This window comes from Balearica regulorum, chromosome Z (genome assembly GCF_011004875.1).
Source record: "Balearica regulorum gibbericeps isolate bBalReg1 chromosome Z, bBalReg1.pri, whole genome shotgun sequence".
NCBI classification, from domain to species: Eukaryota; Metazoa; Chordata; class Aves; order Gruiformes; family Gruidae; genus Balearica; species Balearica regulorum.
In genome coordinates this window covers 62,664,965-62,686,664 of record NC_046220.1, presented here as the reverse complement: position 1 = coordinate 62,686,664, position 21,700 = coordinate 62,664,965, and the positions used below count along the sequence as shown (strand labels likewise).

General features: G+C 41.1%; 1 protein-coding gene across 5 annotated transcripts in view; it reads left to right on the top strand.

Annotated features, from left to right (window-relative positions):
* Positions 1–21,700, top strand: part of MAST4 (microtubule associated serine/threonine kinase family member 4) — a 285,948-nt gene that overhangs the window by 164,207 nt on the left and 100,041 nt on the right. Inside the window, exon 1 of one of the 5 annotated variants that reach the window (XM_075739821.1) lies at positions 12,236–12,632. The exons of the other annotated variants lie outside the window; for them this stretch is intronic. Within the exon in view, the coding sequence (XP_075595936.1) occupies positions 12,541–12,632 (92 nt within the window). The 5' untranslated portion in view covers positions 12,236–12,540. Of the gene's footprint in view, positions 1–12,235; positions 12,633–21,700 lie in introns of those variants that run through there. 5 annotated transcript variants of the gene reach the window in all.

Sequence of the window (21,700 nt, the reverse complement as noted above, 5' to 3'; positions counted from 1 at the left end):
AAGTGAAAGCTTGTAGTATTTACAAAAAATATGCAATACCTAAATCAGAAATTGGAGAGGGGACAGCATGGAGCTCTGCTTGGGACCATGTAGAGACTAGGTAAGTTGAGTACTCCATGCATGGTGTTAAGAAATCACTCCAAGCCAAGGAGGTGGTTAAAATTTGAGTAACTGATCCACGTTATATATGTGAAAATAACTCTAGACAGGTCTTGAAATATACTTGAAAATGCACAGGCTGGTCTCTTCCTATGCTGTCATAACAGAGAGTTTCACATACATGCAAATTACCTGCTAACTGCAATCATTAGTCACTGTGGTGACTGTACCTGTTGACCTAGAAGCTTTGCTTGTCAGATGGTGACATATCTATTAGTAACGGCTGTAAATGTCTTGAGGCTCAGTTGTCTCAACCTGCATGCAAAACTCTGTAGTATGGCTTCATAATTGGCTTCATCTGATTTAATAGGAAAGCATTTAAAACATCTTGAATTCAAGGTCCATTTATTTCCAAACTATGACTACTGTCTGTAGTTTGTTGCCAATCAATTTTTGTAGATATGGAGAAATTGCTAGGTTAGCCTGCCAGTTGTCCTTTTCTTTGAAGGTTTGGTCTGATAGGGATGTCAGCAACTCACTTCTTCTAGGAGAGGTATTTCTTGAGGCAATTCCACTCCTGTTAGCCCAAATTCAGGAATTCTGCAGTCTGTGCAGCCCAGTAACCAATTTCAGCTGGTCCTTGTATGAGTTGCCAGAGAAACAATCCTGCGGCTAAATTCTTGAGATGGAAATTCTCAACCTTGCTCCGTGCCAATGCTGCAGTATTATTTGCATCTGCATCACTTTATGGCACCTTGTTAAAAATAGATACAGAACAGAAAGTAGCACTGCATGCATCAGCCTTCCTTACAACACACAATTCCAGCAGAAGAAATGCTTTGAGACTCTCAAAGCTTTAAGTGAGGAATGCAGAAGAAGGAGGTATGTATCAGAAAGGCACTGCTGTCCTCGCAGTGGCTTTTTTTTGAGGGTGTCATTATTTCTGCTGTACATAACACAACTTGTTTTCAGTGCTGTGCTGGCTGAATTACTTTGCAATGAATGTTGGTGACCCCTTAGGGGAAGTACCTTGCTTTGGTATTAGCTTATTCTTGAATACTATTAAAGTGATAACTTCACTGCTGCAAGTTCTAAAAAAACCTTTTAAAAATGAATGTTTTGGAAACAAAGTGGTAAATAGGAATGAAGAAGCATGGCACCCAGACCACCATTGACAGACACCCATATGTCTGTCAATACTTGGTAACCATTCCCTGTGGGTGCATGACAAGGTCAGTATTCATGTGGTACTGTGTTGTCTTGGTGTATGTTGTAATGTTGTCACTAAGATGAGCAGTATGACTTTCTGAGCTTGTACTAGAGCAGTCAGGTGCTCAAATGCACAGGGCGCTCTGTGGCAGACTGACTGTTAGTTTCACAGACTGGGGGTGGGAATGACCCAGGCCTGCAAAATTCTTTCCTAGGAGTAAAGAAAGCTGCTGTCGTAGAACAAAAGCATGGCTCATCCTCTCTTTAATGCCAGGATTGATGGAGGCTGCTTTTTTCTGCTCTTCAGGACCTGCTGCTAGGAGAGATCTGCAAGGCCCTCTCCGGCTAGAAGAGAGGGGGGGTGGTTTGCAGTTAATTGCTCTGCTGAAGTGTTATTGTGCTTGAGCCAAGCGGATGGAAGTTTGGAGCCTCAGGGCTACCTAGCATAAAGTTAGTGTGTCTTACAGCCAAAATGTGTACCTTGGAGGAGTTAAGAGGGGGATTGTGCCAAGTAGGGGTTCTTGAATGGGAGGTGACATGATGCTGCTTGGCCAGGAAAGCAAATTTGCAATTTGATGGAGACGTAAATGGTGACCAGAAATGGGCCTAAAACTTTCATACAACAAAAAGACTATAAGACATATCTGTGGGACCCTAAAGTACAGCCACAACAGTTCGGAAGGAGTTCTCGTAATATTTTAGAAGTCGTAGTCTGATTGCTGTAGTTCTGTTGGCAAGTACACTGCAAAACATGCTGTTGAGTTTGGGAAGGAAGTTAATGCTCTGTGACCTTCCAGGCTGATAAAACCTGGAAATATCTCTAAGAATTGCTGTAGTACCTGAGAAGAGGGGATCATGACAAGTGCTGGTGGAGATATGTATTGACTGAAGCCAGACTCTTTCATTATGAGCAGTCTGGTATGTTCTTCCTTCACCTCCATGTTGAGGTTTCTGTGGGAAAACATTTAGGCTCTCCCTGCACTGTCTGCCACTGGACTGATGAAGTCTTCTCCTCTTCTACATATGTAGACGTGTGCAAGTGTGGGTGTTGAGAAAGAGCAGGAAAGAGAATAGGCTATACCTTCGGTGGGATATGTTTGGATAATTCTTGGCCGATATTAAGCATGGTTTCTTGTAAATTTTGCAGAATTTAAGTGTTGTGTAATTTTTGAAACAACCAATCCGTCTACAAAAAAAAATTCAAAATACCAAGTTAAATGAGTGTGCTGATTTGAGAGAAACAGATAATTTTGAACACATAGTTCAGGCTTATTTAAAATTCATGGTAAACCATGTCTATACATGACTGGAGATGGTCAAAGGAGAGGCTGATTGAATGGTGAAGGGGTTTTGAGATAAGGGGGGGTGTTTTATTTTATTGGTAGCATATGAAGAATGTATATTTGCAGTGATAAATGTTTTTAAGTCCCTTTTTTATCAGGATATTGGTATTTCCATAAACTAAATCATCTGCAGTTATATGAATGGAGTAATCAGGTTGTCCGATATCAGTGAAATTAGAACTTTCAGACAGCAATTTGAACTTCTCTTTGAAAGCTGAGCAGTTAATTCCCTCATTTCCACTATGACTGACAGAGTTTTCCAAAATGCTGGAGGTATAGCCAGCTAGCATGGGTTATGCTGATCCTGCACACCTTGTTTTGCATGGTTTTGACAGTGTTGGTGATGATTGAGGTGCCAACTGTAGTTTGTGTGTCACAGGATGCTGACATGTGCTCTCAGTCCTATAAAGCTGAAACAAAATGTGTCTGGCTGTCTTTGGGAGTGCGAGGTGGAAGTCTGTGACTTGTCACGTCATCCTCCCTGATTCTTGTCATTCTTCCTGATAGTGAGAGAGAGATTTAAGACTTTTTCTTAACTCATCTGTGTCCCTCTCAACTACGGTCTTTGCCTGTAGGGAGGACGGGATTGTGGAAATCATTCAGTACCTCTGAATATGTAGAGTGGTCAGCCTGAAGAAGATCTCCCTGCTGTGTCTACTCCTTTTCTTTCCTCTTTTTTTAGTATCTGATCATTTAATGCAGATGTTTCTCGAATTATCTTCACTCTACTCCCAAGAAGTAGTAGGGCATTATTATCTTTGCTTTACAGGTGGAGAACTGAAGCACAGAGATTAAATGATGAGATAACACTAGGTCTTAGACCCTGTGGCACTTTAGCCATGAGGTAATTTTTAATATTTTGTCCTTCATTTTGAGGGTTTTCTCTGGTGTTTTGACAAGCATAACTAAAATAATCTCTCGTACTTCTAGATGCTTGGTTTCTATTTTGTTTCTATAACATTACCTTCTTTCTGTGTAGTTAATTCTGCTGCTTCCAGTGATGCTCTGTGCAGCAGCCATATCATCTGCATGTACAGTTCAGGTTATTCAGCTGCAGCATCATCTGAAGGACAGGGTAGTTAGCTGTACAGAAAACCCCACAGACATAAGAGTATGAGCTAAGTGTAATTAGAATTATTCAGAAGTTCAGATTTAAACTGTGGGGTGTGCACTGAAACAGAACTATTATTATTTATTATTTAGCCTTTTGGGTAGGAAAGCATTAAGGGTGACATGTAAAGAAATTTAAGGATGTTATCAACTTTCAGTGCTGTGTGCTCAGCTCATTGTGTGAAATATCAAGGGTAATGTTAATGGGCAGTCCACATAATATTCTTTTAAGCATAATGTTTCCCCTTTTAACTTCCTATCTCCCTGAGTTCCAGTTTGCCGGTTTGCACTGCATGGGGTGCTTACTGCATCTCGCACCATTCTGCTGACAACAGATCCATCACACAGCCGAAGCATGAAGCCAGATGAGTGCATGGAAAAGCTTGGGAAATGCAACTACTTGAGTGTATTTATACTCCAAAGCTCTGAATTCTTAACACCTGATTTTTATTCACTGTGATTTAAATCAGGATTTGAAAATAAATTGTATCTTTAAAATACCTGAAATAAACAGTACTTGCCAGTGTTGGGGAGGAACGTTTAATTTCCTTGCTCTGACAGAGACCTGTAATGGTTCTGTAGCCATCAGTCTTGTGCTGATTGGGTGATTAATTTAGGACATTCAGTGTGTAAGTATTACAGCTGATGAAGTTTTCTGTCTCACTGAAGACAGCATTTATGCCGAATAACTGCTTCTAAATTCAGTATCGCTGGAATGGAAAACTTATTATGGCTCTTTACCTATCTGTTGGACAACACATCTACCTTCACATTTATACCAGTGGTACTGCAGCCACAAAAATGGTTAATTATTGATTTGAATAAATGATGTGACCCTCCTAGGATGCTGCGAAGTGCTGGCAAAAAGGTACTTGAAGAAAACAAAGCAGAATAGGTTAATACTAGCTATGTAATACAGTATTCCACCACACACCTCCGGCATTGTGATAATGAAGTCAAGGTCCAAGCACCACAGTATCTGGAAAATGATGACATTTTTATCAGACATTTTCCGTTCTCTCCCTTTCTGGACTTGCTTACCACATAAATAGCGTCTGAACTGTCTTAGTGCTTTCTTTACTTGGCAAGATAAATGTAAATTCAGTGACAAAAATGGGAAATCGTTCTTTTATACTCTCTCTTTAGTCTGTCTGTTTGCTGGATTAGCTCAGGAGGAGAAGCTAATATCTGGGACCAGAGCAAATAGGTAGCATGGGTGTTAGCATGGTTATCTCATTCCACTACAGATAACAAAATGCTGGATTAAAAATAGTGTTGTCTGCAAATTTCAATGCCTGATGCAGATGGCTATACTATATATCTAACTTCCAATTAATATTGTGCATCTGTTTAGAACCTTTCTGAAATGGGAAGAGATGCTGGGATCACTGCATTTCCTAAATGTGTTTATAGTAAATGAGCTATAATAAACAAGAACAGTGGGAGGTTAATTTGAATTTTGCACATTACTTCAGAACTCGTTAGAGCAATAATGTTTACATATATTTATAAACAGTTCTAAGTTAACGTAGAAATTCGGCAGATATACTTTGTACACTCACAAAATAAACTCCTTTCTGTGATTTCTTCAACTTTTACACTGAAAATTGTGTGAAGTCAGTAGAGGAAGGTAATAAACATCAACATCAACCGCTAGAGGGAGCAAGATTTCAATTATTGTCGTTAAGATTAATATAAAAATAGTTATTAATTAGTACATTTTGAGGACTGAGTAGACCAATAAGATCTTCTAGTTTGACTTCTTACATAAAATAGGCTGTACAACCTTATCTACATTTTTATCCATCTTCTAAATCTTCTTTGAAGTGATTGGGTTTTTTATGTGGAAAGTCATGCAACATGTAAGACTTACAGTGATGGGAAATCCACTGTGTTACAATGAGTAAGGTGAAAGAATTTAAAACTGCTTTTTTTTTGTCTGACTCTTGCAGTTTGAATCCCTGACTCTGTGTGTGAGGGAGAGATAGGATGGAGTTCACTATTCTTACAACCTGTTTCTACCCAAAGATCTTTTCCTGCTAGGGATACACATGCTGAATGACCAAGGTACTCCTTTAGCCTTGGCTAAATGGAATAAATTAAGCTTTTTAAGCTGCCTACTGTAGTTCAGATTTAAATTTTTTTTTTCTTGAACTCCTCCTGACTTTTCCACAACTAGCTGTACTTCAGTCCCTCTGTGCTCAGTTGTATCATCTCCATACTCCTCCCATGAGATTTTCCTGCGTGTAGATCTGAGGGGTGTTTATTCTTTTAGCTATATTATCAAGTTAAGAGTTCCTATTTAGCTGTTTATCTGTGACAGTACCCAATTCGTTGCATTGCTCCTGCCTTCCAGAATCTTGCTGTACATTATGTCTGTGGGGTTTTTTTATGTTTTGATATGACTTGATGTCTAGCAAGACTAGAATACGTGTTGCTCAAACAAGGCTGCTTTATCCGATGCTAAACTGTCTTGTTCCTGTTATTTACCTCTTTTGTGTTGTTTGCTAGCAAGGTTATCTTATTTTTTTTCCAGATCATTGGTAGCAATATTGAATTGTATTAATCAAGAACATTAACCCCGTATGATCCACTAGAAACATTTAATGTGCAGTTGCTTTTTCAAATCTGTTGGTGAGTTTTTAATGTTTCAGGTATTGTGCGTAATTTCTTATGGTGTGCTAGTTAATTTATTAAAACATCGTGAGGAGGTAGGTTGTATGTTTTACAAATGTCTCAATGTATTGTCAACTGAGATGTTTGTTGACCAGACTTGAAATCTCATTTGAAACAAGATCTGTTTGGGCAAACTGTTTTATGTGTAAAACTGTGTTTAGTGACACTAAGTATGTTACCATACCTGAATTCATCCCTGAAGGCAGCTAATGCCCTGTTTGTCCTTTTAAGAGTGCTATGGCATGACAATGTACTTCATAGAATCGTAGAATCATAGCATGGATTGGGTTGGAAGGGATGTTAAAGACCATCCAGTTCCAACCCCCCTGCTGCGGGCAGGGACATCCTCCACTGGACCATGTTGCCCAAAGCCCCATCCAACCTGGCCTTGAACACTTCAGGGATGGGGCCTCCACAGCTTCTCCAGGCAACCTGTTCCAGTGCCTCACCACCCTCACAGTAAAAAATTTCATCCTAATACCTAAATTTGCCATCCTTCAGTTTAAAGCCATTACTGCTTTTCCTGTCACTCCCTGCCCTTGTAAACAGTCCTTCCTCAGCTTTCCTGTAGGCCCCTTCAGGTACTGGAAGCTGCTATAAGATCTCCGCGGAGCCTTCTCTTCTCTAGGCTGAACAATCTTCCAACTCTCTCAGCCTGTCTCCATAGGAGAGGTGCTCCAGCCCTCCTATCATCTTCGTGGCCCTCCTATTTAATGAGCAGCTTAGCGGTTCCTTTATTGCTCTTTGCATATTAATTATCTCGCTAAAAAGGCTCAGCTAAACCAAAACTACTTTCAAGGCTTGCAAACTCAGTTCTAATCTAACATCCAAGATACTGATGGAGCGAGAAGCATTTCTTTGTTGCTAAAAGATGTGATTACATAATCTTTCTTTCCCACGAGAAAAGGAAAGATGCATTAAGGCAACCTGTTTTCTTTCATGGTTCACAAATTTACCCTCCTTATTCAGTATGAGACCTACAGTATTAGGATTTTACTAGTCACAGCATCTTTCAGAAGCTCTTTTCTATCTATATTCTTGCTGGTGAACTGCATTCAGTGTACATCTTGCTATACAATTGATAAGCAGTCTCTAATGCTTTTGGGCAACAACTGCAGAACATTCTCATATGTTTGAAAAATTCCAGTGTGTATTAATGTAATTATCAGCATGAAGAAGGTGAGTTAGGTAACTTGTGTATTGGACTGCTATGTGCAAAATATTGATTTAATATTGGTATTGCATTTTGGTTTTAAAGATACAGTTTAACTTCCTAAGTATTTCATGGTGGTACTGAAAACCAGTAACCAGTGTTATATAATCAAAATGTTTCTGGGGAAGATTTTTTTTATTGGTGTTAATTACTGGAATTAAATGTTGATAATTTGAAATCCTTTTTGCTTATGCATTGAATGAGACTCTTCCAAGGATGCCTTTTATAAGCGTGCTTTTGGAAATGTAATTTTCTTCAAAGCAAGGGTAGATTAGTCACCTTTTCTGACTCAAGTGATGTTTTTATCTTCAAGTGAATATAAAAGGGAAAACTTCATGAAACTTATCACTTGCTTTGTTATGTGTTACCTTATGTAATGCTTTGTGATAAACAAAATTCATCATCCAAGTTATATAGTGAAGCATCTCCTAACTGATGAAGTCTCCTGAGCTGCTGGTTGTTTTCGGAGTGGTTGGCTGTATAGCTGAAAACTGAATTAACAAATGCTGTTAAGGACATGTTTGCAAGTTCTTAACTGTTGTAATTTTTTAGTTTACTTTTTACAACTACAGAATTCAATGTTTTTAATTGGATACTGAGGGAGAGTTATTTACAGTTGCTGAACATATCAATAAGATTTTGTTGAAGGGAAATATATCTGTCAAATATGCATTTATTAGATGCCATAGATCTGTTGCTAATACATCTGGGTTTACATTTTTTGGAACATTGTATTGTCTGTGTTGTTCAATTTTTTGTCCAGCTCTGCATGGCAGAGGTGAGAAAATTGTGCTGGCTTACAAAGACAAAAATCTGTTGAGCCTGTGTTTGTGGAGGATAAGAAACACTACCAGTATTGATAGTGAGAGAGGCTCCAATTTAAGGGATAGCCACTGCCAAAGAAGGGGTCCTGCTGCCCCTGCCTCTCTGCCTGACTGTACGCTCCATCTGCTTTCGTTTTACTGGGTCTGGTCCTGGTCTGTCCCTCACTGAGCTGATTCAGCTGACTGGATTGGAAGAGAAGGTGGCCCCTTAGCGGCCATATAGTACCTGCTTAATTAGCTGACAAAACCTCGCTCCCTTGGGATGTTTGCTTTGAAATCAGGCATTTCTGTGGCATGGAATGTCACAAACTGCAGGTACCACTTTGGAAGCTATGGTGTTTATTGACAAGCATTACAACGTCTTCACTGTCACTTACATGTTTGTGCTCTTAAGGATAAGGTCTGTGTTTCCCTTTATGAAGCATATTAATTCATATAAGGTTGTTGTGGGACTATGCTGGACTTTTCACAACTCCTCCCTTTATTTCCATGCCTTTGTGAAAGTCTCTGTAGTGCCTTAATATGTGTGTGTGTCCAGCAGGCACTTCTGAAAAATAATTACTTGAGTCTCCTTGCTTTCGAGCCCATGTTAGAAACATCCTGACTAGTTAGCAGGACTGTGGGTGCATCGACTTGTGTGCAGAAAGACAAGATGAAACTATGTTTGAATCAAGTAACTCAGGGAGCTAATACTTGTGTATAGCCTGTGCAGGGTCGATAGACAGAATTGCAGGGGGTTTGACCATTTGAAGTGAATGGTATTCAGCATTGAATGTAGAATGCTGCTCTGATGTGATTATGATACCCTCTGTTGCTATATAAATGGACAGAAACTTTTACCTAGAATTTCTTCATTTCTTTCTGCTTTTGCAAAAATCCAACTTGTCAGATCGTGAAACGTATATTGCAGTAGCCAGGTCTGTGTAATAGATTTAGGTATAGTCATCTCTCTGGTGGTACATAGAAGGGTTAAACTTACTGTCCATCAGAATTTGTCCACTTGCAAGCAGCAATAATCTTTTTCAGGTAGGCCTTTGCCCACAGTATGATAGGCTAGTCTTGCTTAATTTTTGAAAGTTCTTAGAGTATGTTTCAGAATGGGAGGCTTCACATCATTGTTGATAAAGTGGTAGAGATTTGCACGAAGAAATCGTGAGTTGAATTACAGCTTGGCCTTGCAGGAGGAAAGAGTACTAATTTTTGGCCTTGATATGAAATGAGTTTTGACCTCTGTGTTCCATAATCACCCCACATGTGATGCGCTTGGCTGACTTATGGAAACTGAACTGCTTAACTGCTTTTGTTCCTCAGAGAGAGAAGGTACTCCTTTAACAGCCTCTTAAGAAGGATGAAGAGAGGGGAGAGCTTGCAGGGTGATGGGGACACTGAAACTTTTTCTGCATGATAGGGGGAAGACTTTGTTGTTATTCTTTAGCCAGTGCTGTTTGCAACATCATACAGGTAAAATTCCCTGGTTTCGTGATTATGTACAATTCTTTCTCCAAATGTGCCAATTACAGGCAAAGACTTGCGTGCATAGCAGAGAAGATGAGGTAGTGGAGTGTGTGGAGGAGGAGATGTTTCTCAGTGCTTATGTAGAGATTTGGGAATTTCCTTCTTAAGTTTGAAGAAAGGAGGGTTGCCAGCCATGCTTGCCTTCACATGAACCTTTGAAACTTCACACTCAGTATGGGTATGCATGCCTCAAAGTGAAAAGAAACTATGAGAGGTTTTCTGTTACTGGCTACAGTAGATGTGAGTACTATTTCTCAGCCCTAATGGCAGGGTATAAAAAGAGCAGGCATGCAGGCTGGCTGGGAAGTGCCCTCCTGCTGAGCCTGCTTGGGGAGCATAGGCGGAGACTGGCCCGAGTACCAGCTTCCGCAGCCATTTCAGCCTTACTCGTACAAGAAAATCTGACCCAAGGCCTGGATGGGGCTGGTTTTCCTTCCTCTCGTATGGAAGTGTTCTCTTAAAAAATTGACATCTTTAGAGAAGTGTTAGATGGTTCTTTTGTGTTTGATCAGTGTTAAACTGACTTTTTTTACAGTGGCCTGTCAGCAAATGGTGCCTGTTGAGGATTTGTACTAAGGGCTTTGGTGGTAACTACTACGTGAACACCTTATTAAATGCCTGTCTAAACCCGGTTCCTGAATAAGATAAACTTTGTACCTCTGACTTGTAAAATTATTCCAAGAAAGCATTCCCCAGCACCCCAAAAATAAACATGTTTTAGCTTGCTAGAGGACACTAGTGCCGCCTTTGCCATGCATATTTCTGGAGGCTTTTCAAAACCAAGGCTAACCTTGCAATGCCACGTTACGTGCCTAGCTGGTGTCCTGAGAGCTGCCTCGTCCCCAGGGCCAGCGAGCCCTTCCTCCTCTGCTCAGCAGCGTTCTGTGCCCGGAGTTTTCTTTCATCCAAGCCATAGACAGGTCTGTAATTACATTGTGTTCTTTATTTCCCATGGTTTTCCTCCAACTATGGCAGGCAACCTTGGGTGATTTAGCCACAGTGCTACATAATTTCTCTCAGAGAATGCAGTGCTGCCAGCTGTCACAGTAGTTAGTGTTTTTCTAAGATACTCCTGGAATGTTGAGATTATGCAGGAATCTTGCTTTCAGTAAAATAAGTAAACAGTCTTGGCACAAAATTCGCAGCATTCTTTCCATAACCATAAATGTGACCGAGTTCCTTAAATGTGACTGTTAAAGAAATGTAAAGGTGAATGGAAATTTTAAGTATGTTAAAACTCTTTTTTTGAGGCCACATTAACTGTTTTTCTATACCTGATAACCATTGCTTCTGGCAGCTCGAGTTTGGCATTACTCAATGACAATGCAGGATATTAGTAATTTTAGAAGCACTTTTGTGTACTGCACAGATGTGAGGAAGAATGCTAGTTTAGACAAGAGCTGTGGAGGGAGAGAGGAGAGGGCATGTTGAGGGTGGTGCTGGAATTAGGAGTGAAAAGACTGAGAACAGGAGCCAGTGCACACGAGGCTAAAAGAAGTAAAGTGAAGGTAGAATGATGGGAAAAATAAAGTCAAGACAGAGACCCAGGTGAGCTGGGAGACAGCTGGGGAATGGCAAAGAGAAGCAAAGGAAGAAAGTTGGGAGGAGGAAGAGGAGGAAGTGACTCAAACTACCTGAGGGATTAGGTCACTGCTTTGAGTGGAAAAGGTACTCAAAGCCTTTCCGTACCCATCTCTTGCCAGCCCGTTTCAGGGTAGCTTTCTCAAGAGAGATAGCTGGTAATGGATGCAAGGTCCCAGCTTTCTGTGGCAAACGCCTCGTGTCTGGAGTGGCAGGTACCCAATGCGAAAAATAGTAATTAAGTACCTGTACTGTCAGTTCTCCTGGGATAGACATGAAGTCATAGTAATGACATATGTACACTCCACGTTTAAACAGAACGTCAGTGGTCTTGACTTGCCGTTTCCAGCAGACTTAAGCGTCGCTGGTGGGTTCCGCTGTGGACAGTTTAATAGCGATCTGCTGCCTGCAACCGCCGGGGTTTTGCCCTTCTGCCTTGCTCCGTGCCAGGCACTGCCCGTATTTGCCGTGACTCCGAAGCGGGCCAGGCGCAGCGGCTGCGCGGGCTGGGCCTGCGGCGCTCGCACCTGGCGCCGCCCGTGGAGGGAGGCGGCAGCTGCCGGCCCGGCGGCGGCTCCCGGGGCGCCCGCTTCGCGTCCCGCCGGGCGGGAGGGGCCGGCCCGCCTGCCCGCTGCTCTACCAGCCGCCACCGGGCGGGGGGCGGGCGGGCAGGAAGCGCGGGAGCCGCTGGCGGCGGCGAGCGGAGAGGAGAGGCGGGCTCCTGCGGCGCGACCCCTGCGCGGGCGCGAATGGTCGCTGCCGGGGCGGGGCGGCGCCGGGCGGGGCGGTGTCGCCGCACGGTAAAGTTGCTGTCGGTCCGAGTTGCTCTTACCTTCTCTCTTCCTCTTTCCCCCGGAGGCTAGCTCGCTCCGTCTCCGCGCTCCCGGTCTCCTGAGAGCGGTCGGGGGCGCTGTCTTTTCCTCCTCCTTGTAGTATGGCACTGAATTCTTAGGGATTCGAACGCAGGGACATGGATATGTCGGACCCAAATCTTTGGATGGCCCTTTCCAACTTCACGCTGCCCTACCTGAGGAGCGGCACCCGCCTCCGCCGGACGCAGAGGTAAGGCGGGCTGCGGGGGGCGGCGGGCCGGCGCCCTGGGGGCGCAGAGCTCCCAGGTGAGCGGCGCGGGCTCGGGCCGCCGGACTTCCTGGTCCCCGGGCGGCGGCAGAAAGCCCCTGGAGGGCAGCGGGACTCTGGGCCTCTTGGCTTCTCCTGGTGTTCAGCTGCGAGACTCTCCTTGCGAGTCCGTTGGGCTGCTTCTAGGTTTTTTGTTGGGTTTGGGGTTTTTTTGTGGGTGGTTTTTTTTTTTAAACCAAACGCTGTGTATTACTCTGCCTCTTTATAAAATGTTGTTTTGTTTTCTCCTGCCCGTCCACCCTCCCCCTCTTTTTTCTGAAACATACTTTCAGCTTGGTCTCAAATATTTGACCTTTTATCCGGAGCAGATATACTTTATATGGGCAACTCAGGATAACCTACTTTGTTCGGTGTTCTTAAAGAGACAGGTTTGTGTAATTACTTTTTTAGACAGGCCAGCTGATGTTTGTTAATACAGGAATGGGCTTTTATTTTTGTAGCGTTTTCATTATTGTCAGAAGGGAAAAAAGGTTTGGAAATAGTAAAGGGTTGTGTCGTCAACAGGCAGAAGAGTGACAAGGTTTGATATCTTGGTCATTTTTGTGTGTGTGCCGTGGTATCCATTGCAGTTAAGTATATGTTTCTATCACTAGGAGTAGCAAAAGTTTATAGAAGTTTGTAACTTTGTTCACTAGTACCCTGTATGCCATTTTGAGACATACCAGTTGCGTTAAATTATGGTATGCTCCTGTCTGTGGAACTACCTTGAGTATTAGCTTATGTATTATCTTTGGAGAATGTGTGTGAAATGTTTTTTCTCCTGCTGGCTGAAAAGCTGACGCAAAGCAAGCAGGATGGAGGCTTAGCAGAGTTGGCTGTTCCTAAGCCTTAAGTATTTTATGTACTGATGTTTTTCAAAAGGAAAAAATGTCTGTTCGATGAATGACAGAAAGTTAAAATAGGAAAATCAAATGGCCTATTTCACATCAATGCAAAATTGTTCCTGCAGTGTATATTCTTTATGTGGGGTAGCTGTTAAAGTGCTGAGTTATAATTAATTATTATCCCTCCATTGTAAATATTTTTTTTATTGTTACACATAGTATCAACTGAGTGTGTAAATTGGCCTTATGCGTTTTTCTGCTGCAAATATATCTGTGTTAGGAACGTGCTCGGGCTTTTTCAAATCGTTTTCACTTTTCTTGCTCGGGTAGGTTTACACCTATGTGAAGACCTAAGAATACCTTTTGTAATGTGCATGACTGCATGCAAGAAGAGAGGCTTGGTAGATTTCACAAGAAGCATAAAAAACATATACTGCTTTTTTTATTTGCTTTTTTTATTTGCTCTTTTTTCTTCTATTTGGATGCCTTCCTGCTTTTCAAACACATTTAATACTATACTGGGTTTGCTGAAATATTTGAAAGAATTTTTAAAGCAGCATTGAATACTGTCTCAGCATGTCATATATACAGCATATCAGTGAATAGTACATGCCGCATATGCAGTTATGTTTTATGTATTACAGGGATATTTAATGCCCTCTCTGTAGCAAAATCAGCATGTGACAACATTGTGAAAGTAAAAAGCCCGGCAGTGGAGTTTCAAGGCTGCTTACTCTTAATGGGCCCAGATACCCTCCTTTCTCAGGCTGTTTCTCTCATCTGGCTGGCGACCTCAGCATCTGCTGTGTTGCCATCCCCAGGGAAAGGCTGACCGGCCCACTTCAGCAGCTCTCTTCTTAAAGGAGCACCTATATTCACAACTGTGGTGGGATGACCCAGGCTGGAGGCCAGGTGCCCCCCCCCCCAAAGCCACTCCATCACTGCCCTCCTCAGCTGGACAGGGGAGAGAAAATACAATGAAAGGCTCCTGGGTCGAGATAAAGGCAGGGAGAGATCACTCACCAGTTACTGTCATGGGCAAAACAGACTCAACTTAAAAAAAAAAAAAATCAATCTACTTTATTACCAAGCAAAATAGAATCAAGTAATGAGAAATAAAACCAAATCCTAAACTACCTTACGCCCACCCCTCCCTTCTTCCCCAGCGCAACTTCACTCCCCATTTCTCTCCCTCCTCCCCCCCAGCAGCACAGGGGGACGGGGAATGGGGGTTGTGGTCAGTTCATCACATGGTGTCTCTGCCGCTCCTTCCTCCTCAGGGGGAGGACTCCTCACGCTCTGCCCCTGCTCCAGCATGGGGTCCCTCCCACAGGATACAGTCCTCCTTCTCCAACATGAATCCTTCCCACGGGCTGCAGTTCTTCACCAACTGCTCCAGCGTGGGTCCCTTCTGCGGGGTGCAGCCCTTCAGGAACAGACTGCTCCAGCGTGGGTCCCCCATGGGGTCACAAGTCCTGCCAGCAAACCTGCTCTGGCGTGGGCTTCTCTCTCCATGGGGCCACAGGTCCTGCCAGGAGCCTGCTCCAGCATGGGCTTCCCACAGGGTCACAGCCTTCTTTGGGTGCCTCCACCTGCTCTGGCGTGGGGTCCTCCACAGGCTGCAGGTGGAATCTCTGCTCCATCGCCTGGTGCACCCCCTCCCCTTCCTTCTTCACTGACCTGGGTATCTGCAGAGTTGTTCCTCACATCTCATTCCTCTCTCTGGCTGCAAAAACTGCCGCTCCTTTTTTTTTCCCTTCTTGGATATATTACCCCAGAGGCACTACCACCATGGCTGATGGGCTCGGCCTTGGCCAGCAGTGGGTCCGTCTTGGAGCCGGCTGACATTGGCTCTGTTGGACATGAGGGAAGCTTCTGGCAACTTCTCGCAGAAGCCACCCCTGTAGCCACCCCCCCCCCCCGCTACCAAAACCTTGCCATGCAAACTCAAAACAATAATTCATCTACTAATGTAAATGATAGATCCCAGAGTGATAAAACTGTCAGAAGAAATAAAAACAGTATGGACAGTGCAGATTCTCCTACTTCTGCTGCAGAAATGGGCTTGGGTTGATTAAGATGCCAGCTGGATCTACATGTTCTGAGCTGTATCTCATCTGGACTATCTTCACAGGCTTGCAGTCAGGCATAGACCCGACTGTTACCTGAAAAGACTGGACTGATAGCTGCTTACTTGCCACAGGATGCCTTCCCTTTCTAAAAGAGTGCTGCTGGGTAGGGTTTTGTATAGCTTTCCAGGCATTTTAGAGGATCGAAGAGTAGGCTATGAGTAGGCTTGAAGGCATTCTCGTTCCTGTGATCTGAATTGCCTGGCTTGTGCTTAAGTGAAATTTTTGGGTCCACTGATGCAAGAGAGTTTTATTTCTTAGTAGTAATACTGCCTGTGAAGCTGTTGTCCAGCTAATGATGAGCCTTGGTGCTTCACAAAAGCTTTACGGGCGATGTTCATTGTTCTTTCTGGTTGTATCCACACTTGGCTTTGGGACTACTTGCCAATGTGAGAGCATTAATTATTTTTTGGGCATTTTTGATTCTTAGGTATGTTTCTTTTGCCTGTTCAATTACTTTTACTTATACTACCAGGATTCTTGTGGCCTGCTAGTGGTGGCCTGCTAGGCCCTGTCCTTTCTGTCAGCACTATCCTACTTTCTTGACACTTGGGATAATGAGAATTGTCTGCTAGTACTAAGAATTTTGTTTCTTTGTAGAGATTTACTTGATGTAGGCATTTATTTCTCTTTGCTGAGGTTCTAAGAAGTAAAGAAAGAAAAGATAGACTATTCTCCTTCAGGTTGCAGTGTTGAGCCTGGCAACTAAGTTATAAAATGGACATAAAACTTTGTTTATGGTCTTATTTGCTGGCTGAAGTCTTTCATTAAGATTTTTTTTACCTTCTGTTGCCCAACAGTAGTAGCTGAATTTCAATTGCAGCAGCTCTTTCTGGAAGTGATACCTGAACAAGAAATATTCCAGCCTGACTTTCAAGTCGTGGAGTGGGTTTTCAGGACTGGCGGGTAGAAAAAAATTCTCTTCAATTACAAATTGGAGGCATTTGGTATTCAAATCACTGAGCCTATGAAAGATGTGGATTAGACTATGTGCTTTTACAGAGAAGAAACATGTATACCACCACGTGTTAACTTTTCTGTTGCTATAGGTGTGTGGTCCCTTCATAGTACTAACTTCAGGTTCCTGCCTGAAATGGCATCTTCTGGAGTAGAGAACTAGAGAGAGGGTCTGGTGTCTCTGTATGTGTATACATTTACTTACATAGATCCATGTGTAGATTTATGTATGGATAGATGTGCACACACATGCTTTTTTATACGGAAGAAATCACTTAATACTTTCTGCATCATTCTGTGCTATGTATTTAGTTCTGTCAGTTTCTGTCTTCTGTCTCTGATGTTCTGTGTATATCTTTGACAAAACTGACAAGCCAGTGATTTATTTTTTTTGTGTATGTGCTTTTCTCTTGCTTCTTTGTGGTAGTTGCACTGAAACAATGTTATTACAGTCAGTCTTCCTTTGAGTCAGAGTTAGTTTTTTTTCCAAAGACATGGAATTATGAATGCTTGCCCAACTTCTTCTCAGCCAAAGTAGACTCTTGGATGATTTGTGTTGAAACTTCATGTTATTTGTGTACAGTCACTGAAGTGGTATTGAGACTTCCCTGAGAGGGGATTAAAATATTCATCAGGCAAGTAATAATTCATACATTCTAACAGTTCATAACCATTTCTGAAACATTAAAAACAAAGGAAAATTATAACTTTTATTGGAAACTCCCAGAATAAGAGTTGTCAGACTTTGTAGTTTTATTGGTTTTGGGACAACATGCTTCCTAGAAAAAACTGAGCTGGCTTTTTGAACTTCTCTGAGTTGGTAGTTTGAGTAGATGCAGTGATTTCAAAGATACGATGTAAACTCTTGCTATTGATTCTTGTATAGATCTTGTTTTTTTCCTTTGTCAACATAGTATTATGTGTAAGTATGCTATAAATAGATTGTTTTATTTAATAATAGGCATTAAAAGTGGTCTTATTGGTGACATAAGAAAACAGTGTACACTTACTAACATAAAAGCAGCCACAGAAAGGAAGTATAATTGTGTTGATGCCAGCTGAATCTGTTGGTTCTCCAACGTGACTTATTTTACTTTTTGTTACATAGGGGTATCAGTTAAAGGATTGCTTTTTGCTATATTTGTGTTATTTTTAATGTATGTTTTGGAGTGTGGTGATTTGAAGAGCTTTACCTCTTTCTTACTTTCAACCCTCTTCATTCACCTTAATTCCTACATACAGGAAAGAGAGAGCTATTATCCTAATAGATGTTGAATAAGTTTAAAGAGAAGATTGTTATCCCAGAATTGGGAGGAATAAGAAATATGTCCCTGCAGACTATCTGTGCTTTCAAAACATATGGTCATTGAATATGTTTTTTAGAAGTTAATCTGCTGGACTAATGATCCCCCTGCTTTCTGTACTACATGGTGAAGTGTTAACGTATCTTGGTAATTGTATTGCCTTTCATCACAGTAAGGACTGTGCGTTAGGGGGGTAATCTTACAGTCTCACCATCAAAGTGAATGTGTTGGTTTTATTCTGGTTGGTTTACTTCTTGTTCAAGCAATTAATGTATTTCAAATTCTGCTTACAATCTGAATGTTGGCAACAATCAGTTTTCTCCAATGAGCTATCATTGTTTCTTAGTTTCAGCCAGACTGGTGAAGATTCATCTGGACGTATTCCTGGTTTTTGCTTAGATTTACTCTGAAAAAATCCTATTTTGTTAGAATTAAGTTGAGGCCTTTATGATTTGACCAAAGGATCTTACTGTAGAAAACTTGGCGAAAGCTGAAATAAGAGCAAAATAAAAAAAGAAGCTTAGGAAGGTGCTGGAACATGCTGAAAGAAGCTGTAATATTTTTTTTTCCCCACCGTTGTGGGCAATGTCTGCTGTTACACAGTAGGAGACAGTCTTTGTCTTTCTTGCCCAGGGAATCCAAAGGACAGTAGTCCAGACTTCCTTTCATGAGCCGTGGTTGTTGGGACACATAACATGATGTGGGCACATTACATAGAGATTCAGTCCTCCCACTCCATTTGAATTTGGCTTACATCTGTTATTGATGTTCTACAGAGCCATTACAGTTCTTGTTGCATTAGAAGTTGACTGATCCTTCTCAAATGTAATTTTTAAGCACACAGTAGCTCACTCATGCAGTGGTTAATAATTGCCTCTTCTGATATACCTTCTGTCAGGGACCTTCAGACTTCTGGTAGCAGTAAAATATGCACCTACTTGTCTGGCTGCACATACAGTTTGATGGGTTTGCCTCTGGTAGTTCTTTGTCAAAGCTGGAAATGGTGGTCAGGTAAGTGGATTTCAGGGTAGATTCCCTGTGAATTTGTTACACCTATCAGCGTGCATGACTTACAAAGTAGGAAATATGAGTGTTAATGATTTGATTAGTCATGAGACATGAAATCATTCAATATTTTGAGCAGCTGTATTTAGAGTATGAAGATACTGCTAACATTTAGGTTGAACATTATTAATGAAGCTTATTAAGTCTGTCACGCTAATTTAATAATGGTGTAAAACTGTTTAATGTTGCATGGAGTTCTTCTCTGTATATTGCCACATAATCTGTATGCTGTAGACCTGGATCAGGGTGTCATGTTACGTGTCATTAGAAAAAGGTTTAGTAGGAGATAGATTCATTGGAAGGAATGCTCTGATGGCACCAGGACAGATGTGTATGTGTATTTCCCAAACTGGGGAAAACCAGAAGTTCACTTATCTTTGACTCAGCCTTATTCAACAGGTGTGTCACATTCAGTGATGGCTCCTGGATTTTCACTTGTGAACCTTTCAGAGAATTTTTGCTTCTGAAGGTTCACAAATTCACTAACTGTAGTAACTGTGAAATTTTAAAGCCCCCCACAAGACTATATAATATAAATAGATAAAATTGTGTCTCGGCATAATATGCGAGTGTCATATGTTGGACTCTGAATTTCATCTCATGGGGGGGGGTGTCTACTGGGCATAGTTACTTGATTTTTCATGTGACCTAAATGTACACTGGTAGAGACATTTAAGGAGATCCCTTGCACTTATATACTTGGCATTTCTCTATCCATTTCTGAGACCACATACTTCTCTACCCACTAATGTTTTGGTCTTTTTTTTTTTTTTCAGCAGTGCATATTCTGTATACTACTGATACATATTAGTTAAATCTACTTCAGTAGTCTCTTCCACCTGGTTTTATTTAAAATGCTCAAACTAAATCAAACACTAGTGAACTAGAAAATTGCTTTTTGTCATGGTTCCCAGTAAATATAAATGTATCTCAGAAGTACTATAAACTGGAACAATTCTGAGTTTGATCTACCCAATAGAGAGACTTCAGAACTACATGCTGCATGTTACTGGTATTTCTGCCACTGACAGATGAGTACAAAAGTATTGGGGTCATGCCAGGATAAATATATCCACTTTTTTGCCCTTTCAGTCAGCAATGGTCTTCCCTAAATAATTGTTGAGTAATAAGGAAAACCGTCATGCTCTATTGTGCTTGAAAGATTATACTTATTATTGTAAGTAGAATCTGTTATTCCCATGAAATACTGGCATGTTCAGTTTGGTGATTAGAAAGTAAAAACTGCTGCAATTTCCTTATCCCACCCATTCTTTTTTCTGCATATGCAGTAATTATGTAGATGTTCTAGCATGTAATAGCTTGGTTTTGATCTCTATCATTTGGCTTTAACCTAAGTTTAAAGTCATATCTTAAAGAAAAATTGTTAAAAGTTTACCCACTAGTGGATCTCTTCTGCCCGCCTCCCCCCCCCCCCCCCGCCTCATAAAAATGTTGAGAATAATGTCAAATAAGGCACTGCTTACTGGTAGGAAAATGACTGTTTATACATGATCAAAGTGTCCATCTTTTCTAACAAGACTGGTTTAAAAGATAGTTATTAACATCCAAATAAATTATGGGGAAATCAAGGGTACATATATTCAATTTTAAAAAAAAAGTTTATGTAATATTTACTTACAAGCAATTTTTAAAATCTTTGTTAATGATGGGTGGACTAAGGTATTCCTGGGTAAAGTCAAGGGTGTTGATTATTGAAGATGTACCATTCCTAATGCTGCTTAATTTGCTGAAACAATAATGCAAAGTATTATGTGTTTAAATAATTTAATAAAAATTTATATATCCTTAGTCCTCTTAGTGCTTGATTGTAGTATTGTATTGCAGAGTTTAAAAAAACATTATTTATCTCAAGGCAATTAGGTGGCGGTAAAACAAACTCTGTTTCTTTTGTGCGTGTCAATAAGGGAATACATCAGTCTGGTTTTTCTGTGTCTGACAAAATTACTATTGTTTGTTTTCAGGGGATTTGCGTGAATGTAAACTTAACAGTTGCAAGATTGGAGAGGAAATGTTACCAATATCTTTTGTTTATTTTCATACATACCAATATATATGCCTACACCTGTACAGACTGTAAATAAATATACACACATAAGGGTGCACAGAAATTTGTAAATATAAATACTTGGGTAGTAGCTGTAACATAACACTGGTTGAGAAGCTGAATGAGATTGATACTATGAGGTCAGTTCAACAATCCAAAAAACTTTTTTTTTTTTCTTTCTTGTGCTTTATTGAAGGGCATATCTAGGCATAAATAGGATAGACACTTTTCCATCTACAAGGATATTTATGTTGTTTATAGTGTGCACTCGTACTATAGCTTTTGAAAATTCCCAAAGGGCAGCCATTTATAATGTTGTTTCTGGGAAATGTGTCTTCCCAAATTGAACAGGATTCTCTACTCTGTTCCACCACTTGGAAGAAGCTGGTTTATTTCTTGGAATGTTTTGAACTTGACTTACTCAAACTAGTATAGCATTTACATTGTGAAATACCATTACATCTATTTGTTTTTCACTTAAGAAATATGGGAAGGATTCACTTTATAGTAATCTTCTTATTTTTGAGATAATTCTATGGATATGAGTTTTGTCTGGAGTTCAGCTTGAGAGGGCTAATAAATTAAAAGTTACTTTGTTTGAGTGCTGGTACTTGTTATCTGTGATTGTTTCAAGTAGCACTCCAGC